This window comes from Cavenderia fasciculata (assembly GCF_000203815.1).
Source record: "Cavenderia fasciculata unplaced genomic scaffold Scf_Dfasci-F-a-25c12.r2-5, whole genome shotgun sequence".
Taxonomy (NCBI): Eukaryota; Evosea; class Eumycetozoa; order Acytosteliales; family Cavenderiaceae; genus Cavenderia; species Cavenderia fasciculata.
In genome coordinates, this window is record NW_004457729.1 from 2,944,469 (window position 1) to 2,959,058 (window position 14,590).

General features: G+C 34.4%; 7 protein-coding genes across 7 annotated transcripts; 4 read left to right on the forward strand and 3 right to left on the reverse strand.

Moving 5' to 3' along the window:
* Positions 1 to 229: 229 nt before the first annotated feature.
* tbcD (tubulin folding cofactor D) lies at positions 230 to 4,456 on the forward strand (the record flags this gene model as incomplete). The annotated part of the gene is made up of 7 exons (XM_004359425.1): positions 230 to 481; positions 544 to 2,361; positions 2,443 to 2,994; positions 3,084 to 3,808; positions 3,874 to 3,963; positions 4,033 to 4,209; positions 4,267 to 4,456. 7 exons carry the CDS (start codon positions 230 to 232, stop codon positions 4,454 to 4,456), a joined length of 3,804 nt encoding a protein of 1,267 aa, XP_004359482.1.
* Positions 4,457 to 4,563: 107 nt separating this feature from the next.
* On the reverse strand, positions 4,564 to 5,005 carry DFA_01519 (uncharacterized protein; the record flags this gene model as incomplete). Its single annotated transcript, XM_004359426.1, has 3 exons — positions 4,564 to 4,602; positions 4,674 to 4,701; positions 4,917 to 5,005. 3 exons carry the CDS (start codon positions 5,003 to 5,005, stop codon positions 4,564 to 4,566), a joined length of 156 nt encoding a protein of 51 aa, XP_004359483.1.
* A 312-nt stretch (positions 5,006 to 5,317) lies between these two features.
* snrp70 (U1 small nuclear ribonucleoprotein 70 kDa protein) lies at positions 5,318 to 6,781 on the reverse strand (the record flags this gene model as incomplete). The annotated part of the gene is made up of 3 exons (XM_004359427.1): positions 5,318 to 6,153; positions 6,227 to 6,436; positions 6,526 to 6,781. The coding sequence occupies 3 exons, from the start codon at positions 6,779 to 6,781 to the stop codon at positions 5,318 to 5,320; spliced, it is 1,302 nt and encodes a 433-aa protein (XP_004359484.1).
* Positions 6,782 to 7,065: 284 nt separating this feature from the next.
* rpb4 (DNA-directed RNA polymerase II subunit 4) lies at positions 7,066 to 7,554 on the forward strand (the record flags this gene model as incomplete). Its single annotated transcript, XM_004359428.1, has 2 exons — positions 7,066 to 7,235; positions 7,308 to 7,554. 2 exons carry the CDS (start codon positions 7,066 to 7,068, stop codon positions 7,552 to 7,554), a joined length of 417 nt encoding a protein of 138 aa, XP_004359485.1.
* Positions 7,555 to 8,145: 591 nt separating this feature from the next.
* Positions 8,146 to 10,708, forward strand: clcC (chloride channel protein; the record flags this gene model as incomplete). The annotated part of the gene is made up of 4 exons (XM_004359429.1): positions 8,146 to 8,301; positions 8,373 to 8,571; positions 8,704 to 10,569; positions 10,656 to 10,708. The coding sequence occupies 4 exons, from the start codon at positions 8,146 to 8,148 to the stop codon at positions 10,706 to 10,708; spliced, it is 2,274 nt and encodes a 757-aa protein (XP_004359486.1).
* An 81-nt stretch (positions 10,709 to 10,789) lies between these two features.
* gtf2h4 (general transcription factor IIH) lies at positions 10,790 to 12,380 on the reverse strand (the record flags this gene model as incomplete). The annotated part of the gene is made up of 4 exons (XM_004359430.1): positions 10,790 to 11,368; positions 11,440 to 11,698; positions 11,769 to 11,960; positions 12,049 to 12,380. The coding sequence occupies 4 exons, from the start codon at positions 12,378 to 12,380 to the stop codon at positions 10,790 to 10,792; spliced, it is 1,362 nt and encodes a 453-aa protein (XP_004359487.1).
* A 260-nt stretch (positions 12,381 to 12,640) lies between these two features.
* Positions 12,641 to 14,527, forward strand: DFA_01524 (uncharacterized protein; the record flags this gene model as incomplete). Its single annotated transcript, XM_004359431.1, has 4 exons — positions 12,641 to 12,881; positions 12,953 to 13,884; positions 14,216 to 14,423; positions 14,487 to 14,527. The coding sequence occupies 4 exons, from the start codon at positions 12,641 to 12,643 to the stop codon at positions 14,525 to 14,527; spliced, it is 1,422 nt and encodes a 473-aa protein (XP_004359488.1).
* Between the last annotated feature and the right edge of the window lie 63 nt (positions 14,528 to 14,590).

Genomic DNA, 14,590 nt, shown 5'->3' on the forward strand with positions numbered 1-14,590 from the left:
AATATGGTTGGAAGTTCTTATTTTTATCTCTTCAAGGTCATGAGAAAAAATGGACTTAGCTCTAAAACCTTTCCACTGAAAAATGGATGGAATTTCATTTTTTTTCCTTTGACTTTTGAAAAAAAAAACTTGTTCCTAAATTTAGCAATTTTTTGATCAGATGTTTTTCAAAATTAATGAAGTTTTATTAGATCACCATTTTTGTATTGTTTAATCATTTAATTTAACAATGACAGATCAAAGAGGGTTTTATGAAGGAAGTGAAGAGAACCGCAGTACAGCAATCAACTATAGCAATCAAATACCGATCGCTGGTTATGAATCATTGACAGAACTTGCTGATACAGAACAATGTCAGCACAGAGCTTTTGTTTTTGAAGCTCAAGAACTCATGGCACTTGTTCAAAGAGTTTCAACTTATCAATCTGCTACTACAAAAGATGATAATATCGAATTTATGGCCACAAGAATAACCTTTATTGTAAGTTGATTTAATCTCTTTGCGTTTATAAATGTTGTCTAATATTGTTTTTTTGTATAAAGTTGGAACAATACCAAGAACAATCAAATCTATTAGACAAGTATCTCGGTGATATTGTTTCAATGATCATTACACCATTGCTCAATCATGTTCACGATTCATTCAACAAAAAAAAACTGTCTACAACTCAAAAAGTTGATGATCATTGGATTGGATTATGTTACAAGATATTGTATACCTGCACCAAGGTGCGCGGCGCAAAGACGATTGTCAAACTATTTCCTCATCAAGTACAAGATTTATTACCAGTGACATTGCTCTTGGAGAATAGATTAAAAGATTTTTATTCACAAGAAAAAGAAACCATTGTCGATGATGAATCATCAAAAACAACATATAGAATCCAGTGGGAAGAGATTTATATTATATCATTGTGGTTATCATTGTTGATCATTATACCATTTAAATTTTCATCGGTCGATGGGAAGAATCCAGAGGATGATCAAGACAGTTTGTCAAATAGAATCATTCGACTGTGCAAGATGGCATTGGGTCACTCATCAAAGATTAGAGATTCAGTGGCCGAGTTGCTATCAAAACTCTTGACAAGACCAGATATGAATAATCAGTTAGTTCAATACTTGCAATGGTGTACGTCGACAATCGATGGTATTAGATCACAAGTAGCAACAAGCGAACAAAACCTGTATAATATTGGTATATCTACAACACTGTCTCTTTTGTTCAAGAGAGCTGATCGAAAATTACTACAACTCGATGATCACCTCTACCAACAGATTATTCAATCCATCAAAGACTCATCGATCGAAAGAGTCAACCAAAAATTATACACCAAACTACTCCAACGAATGGCTCTGTTTATTCTACCCCAAACCAATAATGCATCTTGGAGATACCAACGCGTTATCAAACGTCTTTTACAAAACAATCAACACAGTCTGTCTTCTGATCAACAAGAGGGTGAGCATCAACTACCACCAGAGTCTTCTGCTAAAATCGAGGAAATCATCGAGATTTTAATGTCTGATGGACTTGGAAACAAGGATACAACAGTGCGTTGGACAAGTGCCAAGGCTATGGGCAGAATCATCGGACTTTTGGATCAAGAGATGGGCGAGCAAGTAATTGGATTTATTTTCACCTGTTTTGAAGGAGAGCCAGATCCGTTTGCTTGGCATGGTGGATGCTTGGCATTGGCAGAACTTTGTAGAAGAGGTTTGATTTTACCCGACAATATAGGTAATTTGGTGGAAAAGGTCAACAAGGCACTTTTTTTGGACGTTTTAAAAGGGTCATATAGTGTTGGCTCGTACGTGCGCGATGCTGCTTGCTATGTTGCTTGGGCTTTGGCTAGAACCTATCAACCAAGTGTTTTGGAACCTTTTTCTTCGCAGTTGGCATCCAATCTATTGGTCGTATCAATGTTTGACAGAGAAATTAATTGTAGAAAGTCGGCATCGGCAGCATTCCAAGAATTGGTTGGAAGATTGGGTGGTATGACAATACCTCACGGAATAGATATTGTACAGATTGTCGACTACCAAGCAGTTGGCAATAGAAAGCATTCCTATCTCGAAATTGCACCCATCATTGCTAAATTTGCACCCTATTATGAAGCAATTGTTAATCACCTTGTGACGAGTAAGATTGGTCACTGGGACATTGAAATCAGACAATTGACTTCAAAGGCACTCAAAGAGCTCACCACCATCAACCCAAGCTTCTGTATTTCACATTTACCATTTATTATTCAACAAACCAAATCCGATGAATTGAATATTAAACATGGTTACATTTTATCACTTTCACAAATCTTATTTGGTGTTTCAAAATTATTAAATAATAATAATTTAAAAAGTGTATGTAACAAAAACATTAAATAGACATATTAGTATTTGTAGATACTAATAATGTATTTCATTTCATTTCATTTTTTATAGGATATATTAATGATATTATCAGATAGAAAATATGAGAAAATATTTAAAGGAAAAGGAGGAATGTATATAAGATTGTCTCTATGTAAATTAATATATGTTATTTGTATATTAAATCTTGAATTGGAAACACATAATAGTTCTACATCTCAATCAAGTACTGCAAGTTTATCTTTAAAAGAAAAGATTCTACTTTTAAAATCAAAAAAGACAGGGTCCAGTACTGTACCACAACCATTATCAGCAACACCCTCTTCATCGTCCAACTCTTATTTGACAGTATTGACTTTTTTGGAAGAAAATATTCAACATCCATTGGAGGAAATCCAAAAAGAAGCTGCCATTTCAACTCGTATATTTTTAACAAACTATATGTCCACTCTTGAAAAAGAACAACAATTGGGATTGTTGGTCAAGAAATATTGTGATTTATTAAAGAATGATTTAAATAGATCAACTAGAAGAGGAGCATCTTTATTCATTGGTAATCTTCCAGAACAATATTATCTCGATCATGAAATTTTAGATATTGTTATCTATCCTTTATACGATGAAGTATGTATTAAAAAAAAAAACAAAATAGACAATTAATCAAAAACCATCATTGAAACTAATTCAAAATAATACTTTTGATTAATATATAGAAATTAAAAGATATTGAAACAAGAGTAAATAGTTTAAATTCCTTAAAAAGATTATTCACAATTTATTATGATCGTAGTCGTATGACTTTACAACTGTTTGATAAAATCTTTAGATCTTTGATGGATGCAACAGAAGATTATTGTGTTGACAGACGTGGAGATATTGGAAGTTGGTCAAGAGAATTATCATGCCAAATTTTGAATGATTTGGTTTTATTGGACCTCAAGAATGGTGGTGGCCAATCACCAAATATTACAAAATCTTCCTTTTCTCAATACTTTTGCAAGTTGTTGCAATTGGCTGGAGAAAAACTAGACAAGATCCGAGAGACCTGTTGTTTGTTGATTGTCCAACTCGTAAACAATCAACAATTAGAATCATATATCGACAATGCCTCAGAACTGAAGGACATTTTCAATGCCATACCACCAAAACCAACAATAATGAATTGGTCTCGAAGTGACATGGCATTCCCTCGACTTTGTAAAGTATTAAATTATGGATCTTACCGATATCCCTTGTTACTTGGTTTATTTTCATCGATTGGTGGGTCATCGAGATCACTTGCTGAAGACGTCATCACCAACATTCAAGAAATCGATCGAAACCTTTTACTTGGTACTTCATTTGAACTTTTGGGCAACTCTATAGATAGAACCAAAATACCAAATTTTAAATCAGTATCCTTTTTATTTAATTCACAATTATTTGATCAAATTCAAAAGTATGTTAAAATACACAAAGACAAAAGAAATACATGAACATTAACAATTCTATCTATTATTTTAGTAATGAAACAAACGAAAAAATATTCTTTAAAGTAAAGGAATCAATCATAGATTGTAATGATATCATTTTATTATTTTCAGTTGTACCTTTGTAAGTGTTTCTAAACTTTTTTTCATTTTGCTATCATCACTAACCTATTGATGTTTGTTACATTTAAAGAATTTCATACTTTACAAAAGATATTTTTAATAGCAAGATCAAAACAGAATCAATTGGATTATTACTAGGTCTATTATCCAACAAGTTCCCAAGAGTAAGAAAATTTGCTTCTCAAGAAATGATCTATAGATTCGGATCAAACAAACTAGCAACCGACTTATTATCAAAAACTGAATGGTATGTGTAGAAATCATTTATATTAAATTATATATGTATTAACAATGATTTTTAAAGGGATCAAGAAATTAATTTAGAGACATTAGATTTACTTTATAAACATTTTGGAATTGAAAATAAGAAGGTTGGTATTGTTGTATCCAAAAAACAAGATACAAAATCAATAGACCAGAGTAATAGTTCTCCAGTTGTTTTAAATATTGACAACCAACTACCAGAGGATTCCGAAGATTTGATGGAAATTTAAATGACACTTTACGTATCATTTATTCATTTATAAAGTTTTTAATTTATAAAACATACCTCAATAAAAGATTGATCCTGAAAAGGAAAGTTTTGACATTGATTTTGAATTTACTTTTGTTGTATCTTTAAACAATCAAAATATTCCATCTAAAAATAAAAAGGTTAATCACCAGTGGGAAAAAAAGAATAAATTAGACCCAGAATGTACATGGACTTACGTAATGGATATCCTTACCGCATAAGAAGCTAAAAAAAAAAAAAAAAAAAGAAACTAAAATATTACTCACATATTTACATTTATAAAAGACAGACTACCTATGACAATGATGATGATGTATCTTTGATAGCACATAGTAGCACCCCTACTTACTGGAATGTCCATCTATTCTATCAATCATCTTACCTTTTTGTTATTTATTTGTAGAGTTGTATACAGAGTGGATAAAATTTGGTATACTTACAACCAAATCTTACCTTTTTTATTATTGTAGTTTAGTGGTGGAGGGAGGAAATGATGTTTATTTGGATAATGACCTTGGGCGAAAGTCATTGTAAAGCTTACTTTTGGGGTTTTGGAAATATCTAAAAGTGTGTATGTAAAAGTTAAATGGAATGTGATGATCACCTACCATCTGGGTGTTGTACTTGCGACAACAACAAAAGTCCTTAAGGATTTACCATTAATAAAAAAAATAATTATACTTTACCAATGATCTATTTATATTTACCTACCATTTGTTTGGTTATTTTTAGTCTATAGATGAATCAACATCTTACATATTGATGATACATGATTATTCTTATTATTATTATTGTTGTTGCTATTATTATTATTATTGTTTGTATTGGTTGTTTCTCCTTTTTAGAAATCTCTTTCTCTTTCTCTGGTTCCATTTCTATCTTCACCACCGTGATGGTCTCTTTCTCTTTCTCGATGTCTGTCATTGGAGCTGCCATTATTGTTGTTGTAGTCTCTTTCACGGTCACTGCCACCACTTCTGTGTCTTTCTCTGTCACGGTCGCTGCCACTGGATCTTTCGCTTCCTCTGTCTCTTTCTCTGTCTCCTCTGTCGCTACCTCTATCTCTTTCTCTGTCGCGGTCACTTCCTCTGTCTCTTTCTCTATCACCAGTGCTTCTGTCACTTCGACTACTACGATAGTCTCTGTCACCGCCACCTCTATCACTTCTCTCACCTCTGTCTCTTCTTTCGCCACCGCTGCCACCATCTCTGTCTCTTCTGTCACGGTCGCCACCTCTTTCATTTCTGTCTCTTCTGTCGCCACCGTCTCTGTCACCACGGTCGCCATTGTTTCTCTCTCTTCTATCACCACCACCATCTCTATCATTGAATGATCGGTCACCTTGTGGTCGGTCATATGGCTTTTTGTCTCTATTATTGTTATTATTGTTGCCGTTTCCATTACGTTGCTGTTGTTGTTGTTGTTGTTGCTGTTGTTGCTGTTGTTGTTGTTGTTGGTACAACTTTTCTTGTAACTCACGTTTAATCTCTGCTTCTCTTTCTTCATTCAATTCTCTGCCACTGAATGTTTGGTTGACCTCTGGCGCACCCAAACGGGTCCCACCCAAGCCTCCACCAAATCTTCTTGGCTTCCAATTTTTCATCACTCTTCCTCTTTCAAAGTCTACCAACACTCTCTTTTCATCAATCTTGAGACCATCGGCATATTTATGTGCAGCTAAACAAAAAAAAAAAGGTAAGAGTTAGATATTGTCTTCCAATCAATCTATTTACATATCCGTCGCATTTACCTTTCATATCACGTTCTTTTTCAAATTCAATAAAGGCATAACCTTTTGGTTTACCAGAGACAGCATCGTGTACTAATCTAATCTTTTTGATTGGTCCAAATTGAGAAAACTCCTCTTTTAACTTTGTTTCAGGTGTATTATAATCGATACGAGCTACAAATAATGTCTTGTATGGATCGCCTGTTGCTCTAGTTTCTGTATGTGGTTCCCCTATTCATATAAAGTAAGTAAATGTACATTATTAGTAAGATATTAAACTCCAATGATGATTATTATTATGATGATTGATCGATTTGTACATTGTTGTAAGAGTTCTTGATTCTTTTGTGCGATTGCTTCCTCCTTTTTAGTTCTTGATTCTCTTTTAATCTCTTCTCTCAATACCATCTTGTCTGGATTTGGATTTGGATCAGCTTCAGTCAAAAAGGTATTCTTGAAAGCAGAGATACCAGTGTATTCTGGCAACTTCTTCTTTTCAGTTGGTTTAAGGTAGGCTATTGGATGTCGAGGTTGAAACATCAACAATAAATTGGGTGGTAAGTAATTAGCTGACATCTTCTCTCTCTCTCTCTCTCTCTTTTCTGATGAATGAGTTAGTTTGACGTATATATGTATATATCTACAATAGATACAAAAAAAGAATGAATAAAGAAGAGGTTGATTGACAGAAATTCGAGTGACAACTTCAAAAAAAAAAAAGAAAAAAATTAAAAAATACTCTTTTAGGGTGAGGAGGACATTCTTTGTATCATCCTATCCTTCTTCTTTATTGCAAGCTATATATATTTATAAGTTAGATCAATCATATCATCATACAGAAACAATACAATTAGAAGAATATGTCAGATCCTTTAATTAAACGTGCAGGCATTCAAGAAGAGGAGGATTTGGTTACATTGCAATTCCCAAAAGATCTCCAACAAGCAAAGTTCTTGTTAAACTCTGAAGTAGCTATCTTTTTAGAATGTCGTAAAGAGTTTGAAAGCGAGAATCAAACAGAGTTTCCACAGTAATTATCACTCAGTAGTAGGATGGTGATGAGATGCATTAAAACTTACATTTATAAATCATTGATTGTTAGAACATTTCACAAGACATTAGCATACGCTGAAAGATTCAGTAGATACAAGAACAAGACATCGATCAAACAAGTACGTGCTGCATTGTCGAAACAGAACTTACACGAATTTGAGATTGCCAGTTTGGCTAATCTCTGTCCAGAAAACTCAGACGAAGCAAAGAGTTTGATCGTATCACTCAAGAGATTCGATGATGATACCATTCAAGCTATTTTAGATGAACTTTCTAATTTAAGAAAGTTTAATTAATGGATCAACATAACGACGTTATAGATTAAAAATAATAATAATAATTGTATATATTAAAAAAAGAAAAGAAAACACAAAAATGGAACAAATACAACACAACGATCATCATATGATGACAACAAAGGATCATCAATTTGGACCAAATTAAACAAACAACCAAACAAACAAACGCGACAAAGATTATAATCAACAATCATAATCATTTTAATTCCAACAAGGTTGGAACTCGATCAAGAGGAGGACCAAATGAAGGAAAGAAACAGTTGTTCAAATTAGCGATAATTATACACAACACAAATAAAATAAAAAAAAGGGAGGGATATTCTTCCATGGTATTAAAGTACTAGAAACAATCATTATTTATACCGGCGATCAATGGAATGGAAACATTCAAGGAGTATTTTTATTTACCTTTTTTATTCAATTTGCAACCCAAAAAAGGGATATCGTTGTTTTGGTTTACACATTCTCATATTTACAGATAGATATTAATAATAATATAGATAGAGGTGTATATAGAGTGAGATAGATAGATAGATAGATATAGAGAGAGAGAGAGAGAGAGAGAGACAAGATTAGATTAGATTAGAAATGGGAGGAAGATTCTCACAACCTTTAGTATCAGATATATATACTACAAATGAAGATGAGATGATTGGACATTGGAGGTCTGGTGCTCCAGTAACACATAGAAGACGGGCACATCATCTCACGCCGTACGATATAGGCATGATGAAAAACGTTCAAGTAGGTAGCAACAATGAATCAATTGATTTAACATCTACTTTCAACTCAAATACTAATATATCATATGATAGAGTTTAAACTTTACAGTTAGAGATAATTTATTACTAAGAGAGAGTTTGGAAAAGACAACAAGACTTAGTCATCTCCAAAAGACATTTGGTAAATGGCTGATATGTCTGTTTATAGGTGTATTTGTGGGTTTGATAGCATATATATTGAAATTATCAGTTGACAAACTACAAGGCTTTAAATTTGCAATGGTACAAAACTGTAAAGTATCATAACAGATGGATTAGATAGATATATCATCACAAGTCAAAGAATTGGATAAAATAGTGAAAGAAATCGATGATGAATTTATGGATAATAATTAACACGCAAATTGATCAATGATTTTTTTAGTTATAACTAGTGATGAACCAGCATATGCATTTTTAACCTTTGTAGGAATCAATTCATTTTATTGTTTGTTGGCTGTATTGATGGTGATTGTGGTCGGACCGTTGGCAAGTAGTTCTGGCATACCAGAGGTAAAGGGATATTTGAATGGCGTAAAAGTACCATCATCGTTGGGCTTTAGACCATTGTTTGGAAAGATTGTGTCGTTGATCATGTCCTATTCATCGGGGCTTTTTATCGGTCCAGAAGGACCAATGATTCATATCGGCAGTGCAATAGGTGCAGCCGTATCACAATTCCGATCGTCAACCATCAACTTTTATCCCAAGATCTTTTTGCAGTACCAAAATGATCGCGACAAGAGAGACTTTATATCGGTGGGCGCTGCGAGTGGTATCAGCGCTGCTTTTGGTGCACCGATCGGTGGTGTATTGTTTTCAATTGAAGAGGCATCGTCTTTTTGGAGTAGACAGCTGACATGGCGAACCTTTTTCTGTTGCATGATTGCGACTTTTACAACCAACTTTTTGCTGCAGGGTGTTGGGTCGTCTCCAGACATTCACGACTCTGGTCTATTGACATTTGGATTTTCAAGACTCTACCTCTACCGCTACAGCGAGCTGCTGTGTTTTTGCGGACTCGGTATCATTGGTGGATTGTTGGGCGCAGCATTTGTATTCTTTAACATCCATCTAAACAAGTGGAGACGCGACTTTATCAAATCAAACTCGTTGATCAAATTGATCGAGGTCATGGTCGTCATTGTCATCACATCGATTGTTTGTTTTTACAGTTCGTCGCTGTTTAACTGTCGATACCAGTCACAGATTGTGGTGGAGCCATCGGTGTGCGAGGACCAGACCAACGCCGAGATGGTACAATTCTTTTGTCCACCTGGCATGTACAGTGAGATGGCGTCGCTGCTCTTTACCAATCCCGACCAAGCTCTGCGAAGACTCTACTCTCGTACAAACAATATATTCACACTCCCGGCACTTGTTGTCTTTACCCTATTCTATTTTGCACTATCGATCATGTCGTCTGGCTTGTGGGTGGCCGGCGGTCTTTTCGTGCCAATGATGATGGTTGGTGCTGGATTTGGAAGATTTATTGGACAACTTGTTGGTCTCTATTTCAACGGTATTGACGCTTCTATTTATGCGTTGGTTGGTTCGGCTGCCATGATGGCTGGATACTGTCGCATGACGATATCACTCGTCGTTATTATGGTCGAATTGACAGAGGGTACGCAGTACCTAGTGCCCATCATCTTGGCCGTTATGATTGCCAAGTGGGTCGGTGACTTTTTCAACGAATCAGTGTACGAACATCTGATGGAGCTCAAACACATTCCATTCCTTCAATCCCTCCCTCCACACTCCAAGGCAACAAAGAAAATCACAGAAGTTATGAATCGACAAGTCGTCACGGTGCCAGAGCTATGTACAGTTCGTGCTCTGCTCTCGACACTTGAAGGCAACTATCATCACGCATATCCTGTGACCTGTTCACTCGAAAGCGACAACAACGAATACGAATTAATGTTTGGCGGAGCTAGAAAGAGAGCACCCTATAGAGGACTAGTCCTAAGAAACGATATTTTGGTACTCCTCAAACTACGAATCTTTTATCGCGGCACAAGCAGCGAACTACTATTGGACACTAATTTTGGTCACGATAGATTTATCCAAGAAACGTCAAAAAAGCCACCCAAACTAAATGAATTGGACCTTGACGAATCAGACCACGAAAGAATAGTGGATCTTAGACCTTATATGAATAGTTCTGCGCTAACTATTCACGATACTTTTTCATACAGTGAAGCTTATAAACTTTTTAGAACTATGGGTTTAAGACATTTAACTGTTAGTATGTATAATGTATAATTAATTAATTACATAAAATATTTAAAAGAGTTATAATTAATATTAATGTTATTTTCTATTTTTTAATAGTTGATGTTAGTAATTTTGTAGTTGGAATTATAACAAGAAAAGATTTATTATAAAATCCAAATAAACATCCGAGTTATTATTATTTTTTGAAACAATTTATTTATAATATTTATAATATTCTACTTTTGTTGATTTTAGGTAAAATTCTTTTTAATATAATTTCTAATTGGTTCACTACCTTCATCATTGACAACCAACATTTTCTTTGTTTCATCAAACCATACTAAAAAGTATTGATCTTTTGCAAATGTGACAGTCTTTGAAAATGATTCTGCATTTGGGAAAGAGTCAAATAGTACGGCCTTCTTATAGGTGATACGATTTCTTTCAGACTCCCAAAGTCTAATCTGTTCAAATACAACTTCTGGATAACCAGATATCACCATGTTGGGGTGAGCATTTTGTTTGACAAAATCCACAATCTGATCGGCAGTGATACCATGTAAAAGAGCCGATCTAACACTCTCTCTTGTTAAAATACCAACTGCCAAGTTTGGTAATCTGTACAACATCTTTACAAACAAACTAATCAATGATATTTGTAACGATGATTGTGTATATGCATAGATTCTAAAGTTTGTTTCTAATATTAAATAGCCTTGATCTTTTTGTGACGTTGATATTTCTTGTGCCAAATCATTCATCAATGATACCGTTCTACCAGTTGCCAATGAAATTGCTAATCTTGTTGGATAAAATACATCTGATTTTTCCTAAAGAAAAAAAAAAATATTAATACCCACTTGTACAGCAAATAGATTCTATTCTTTTCACTGTGACATACAGATCTAACATAAACTAAACCAAATTCTTTTAAATCAAACAACATGTCTCTTTGATTTGGATTTAGGTCGGCCAGATAATATGACTTTCCCAATGTTAGAAAACTAAGTTTAAATAAAAATATTAATGCCTCTTTTCTTGGTCTTCCTCTAGATTCCAATGTATTTAAATAAACAATGATCAATGTCCATATTTGTGTATAAATGTCTTTCAACATGAATTTAAAACCTTCACTTGTAATTGCTATTGATGTTCCATTTCTAAAAAAGAGGTAGAGGAGAATTTGTTAGAAAGGGAATATTCTTTGATTGTTAACAAATTACTACTAACTTTTTAGTTAAATTTGATGATAATAATAGATCAGATACCAATTCAGGAGGAGCTTTACCTTCATCTGATAGATAATAAAGTACTTTTTCCCATTGTCCTTTTGAATATTTATCCAATTCCTCTACTGTCATTGGTTTTATATGTTGTTGTGCAGATTGATTATCTTTTACACTCTTTAATACTACACTATCCCTAAGTTATATGAATCAATATAAAATGTTAGTTTGACTGATTCAGTACAATATAAGAGAGTCATCTCTATCTTATCTTTGATAAATACAAATCCGTTAATGAATCTTTTATATTATCTTTGAATCTTTGATTGAGAAATAGTTGATCTTGTGAAACGACACCCTTTGGGTTTGGTACTCTTGTCAGAATCTTGAGGTCTAGTAGTTTTCTGATAGCGTCTTTATGTGCTTGTATAGATGATTGAGTTGTCCATTGATAGACACTTTGCATCGATATCGAATCTACAACCAACAATCTCATCAGATATTGCTTGGCTCGTGGTGGCAATGATCTTAGTACTGCTCGACATGTAAATGCATCTGAATATAAATCTTGTATCTCATTCTCTGGTAGTGATGATAAATATTGAAAGATCTTCATTTATCTCTTTTAGATAGATAAAACAAAGTTAATGACTGTAAAGATGACGATCATTACAATATTAATTTACTAAAACAATCATTTTTTTTAATTATAATAATTTTACAATCATTCATTTGACCACATAAGAAACAAGATGATTACTTTATTATTTCAAATGTTTATTAGTGAAATGGTTTTATTTCATCAATGATATTTCTTTACACAAAATATTTGTTCTTGTATATTATATACATTTATCTATCTATCAAATCACAACAATGACATCTTATTCTTGTTGGGTTGAGTTTGGCTCATACAAGACACATCTCACCTTTGGTAATCCCACAAACTACGACACCCTCATACTGACCATTAGAAAGTCGGAACAACTCGACATTCCACGCGGTCATTCAATCTTATTGTACAAAGATAAAGCCTTGACGACACTCCTTGATCAAGAGTTGGATGTTGATTTCAATCTTACTCGTATCTATGTTTCTTCTCCAGCTCAACAACAAGGTAAGTCATCAATCATCACACATAATCATAACAGTTTTACTAATCATTTATTTTCTTTTCTCTTATTCTAGCAATTCTCTCAAATTTGGAACAACTAGAGAAATATTTGAATGATTTAGGAATATCTAGTCAATACAATGAACAAGATGAATCGTCACCATTCATGGACAGAGATGATGCAGTTGATTCAGTTGCTAATACTATTGAAGATATGTACTCTGCATTCAAATCCGAGGACAAAACACGAGAGAATCACCCTTTTATAACGTGTATTACTGGTTCTGGAATGGGAAAGACAACATTTGGTCGGGAGTGTCATCGACGTTTGAAGAACTTCAACTTCTCTGACAATGAGATCTCTCAGGCCATGAAGTCATCTCGCTACATATTTATCGATTTCAATGGAGGTGGGGATCGACTTGATGAATCGGATCTATCCAGAGACCCTGACTCTATCTCTGTCGCGCTAGAGAAAAGATTATTTGCTCGTGCCATCATGCACAAATCTTTTGATGTCATCTCTAAACATCTCACTCAGACCAATGGGCTCTTCTCGTTTGGATCAACTTTTAGATATCTTCGAAAGAAATTAGGTATAAGCAATGAAATACCCATTGCAATCTTCTTGCACCTCGACGAGTTCCCAATGGCAAACGCCTTTGTGGTAGAGAATAATCACCCTTCGTTTGTCAAAATAATGATCGAGGGGCTTGGTACTTATAGATGCAGAGGAGATAGCAAATCTGATGCAAATCAAGACAACATATTCCTCATCCCTCTCCTCACTGGGACAACATCAAACGGTACTGAACCGACCATGCTCTCAAAATGGAAAATGAATTGCGTCAATATTTTCCCAATCTCACTCGATTCCTCACTTTCAATGATCAAGTCTATGTGCAAGAAACCTCCTCTTCGATCAAAAAAAGAATCGATCTTGGAAGATCGACAATTCATCACTTTTATCAATGATCTCGGTATTATTCCCCGATCTCTCATGACAGTAATCAATTTCATTAAAAAGAAGGAGTCACTCTGGATGGACCCAGACATCAACATTTATGAATTTCTTATTTTGCTTGGCCAAAAACTTTCGGATCGGTTTACCTTCCCATTTGATGACCAAGTCACTACCACTCTACTCCAATATTGTATCTGTCAGAAATCATTGGGGTGGGACACCAATATCACTCCTGACACAACAGTTCAACAACTTGCATTTAAAGGCCATCTCATTCTTGAGGATAGAGACCGCTTTCTCTATCTCTTTATCCCTTCTGCATCAATGTATTTCATAGCCAAGAAACTGAAACTTTTTCACTTGGAAAAATTAGTCCAATTTCCAATGCGCTCAAATTTCGGTGGGTCTCCATTTGAAGAAATCACGGCCATCATTCTCATGTTGCGTAACAACTTGCATACGGACACTCCATTCACAATTCAACATCTTTTCCCATCCTCAACGGGTATTCAAAATTCTTTCAACATGGTTCCAAAAAAGATTCACCATATCTTTAAAGATAAATACAAGTGGATTGATGGGTATGTTACTTTTCACTTTATCATTATTTACCAAACTAACCCTTCCCCCTCTTTAAACTTTAGATCTCCCCAAAGCCCCAATATTCAGGTCAAAAGTGAAATAGACTCATACCTCTTAGGTGGCAACCCTGACATGAAAACCTGGTTTCGTTTGATGATGGTATTCA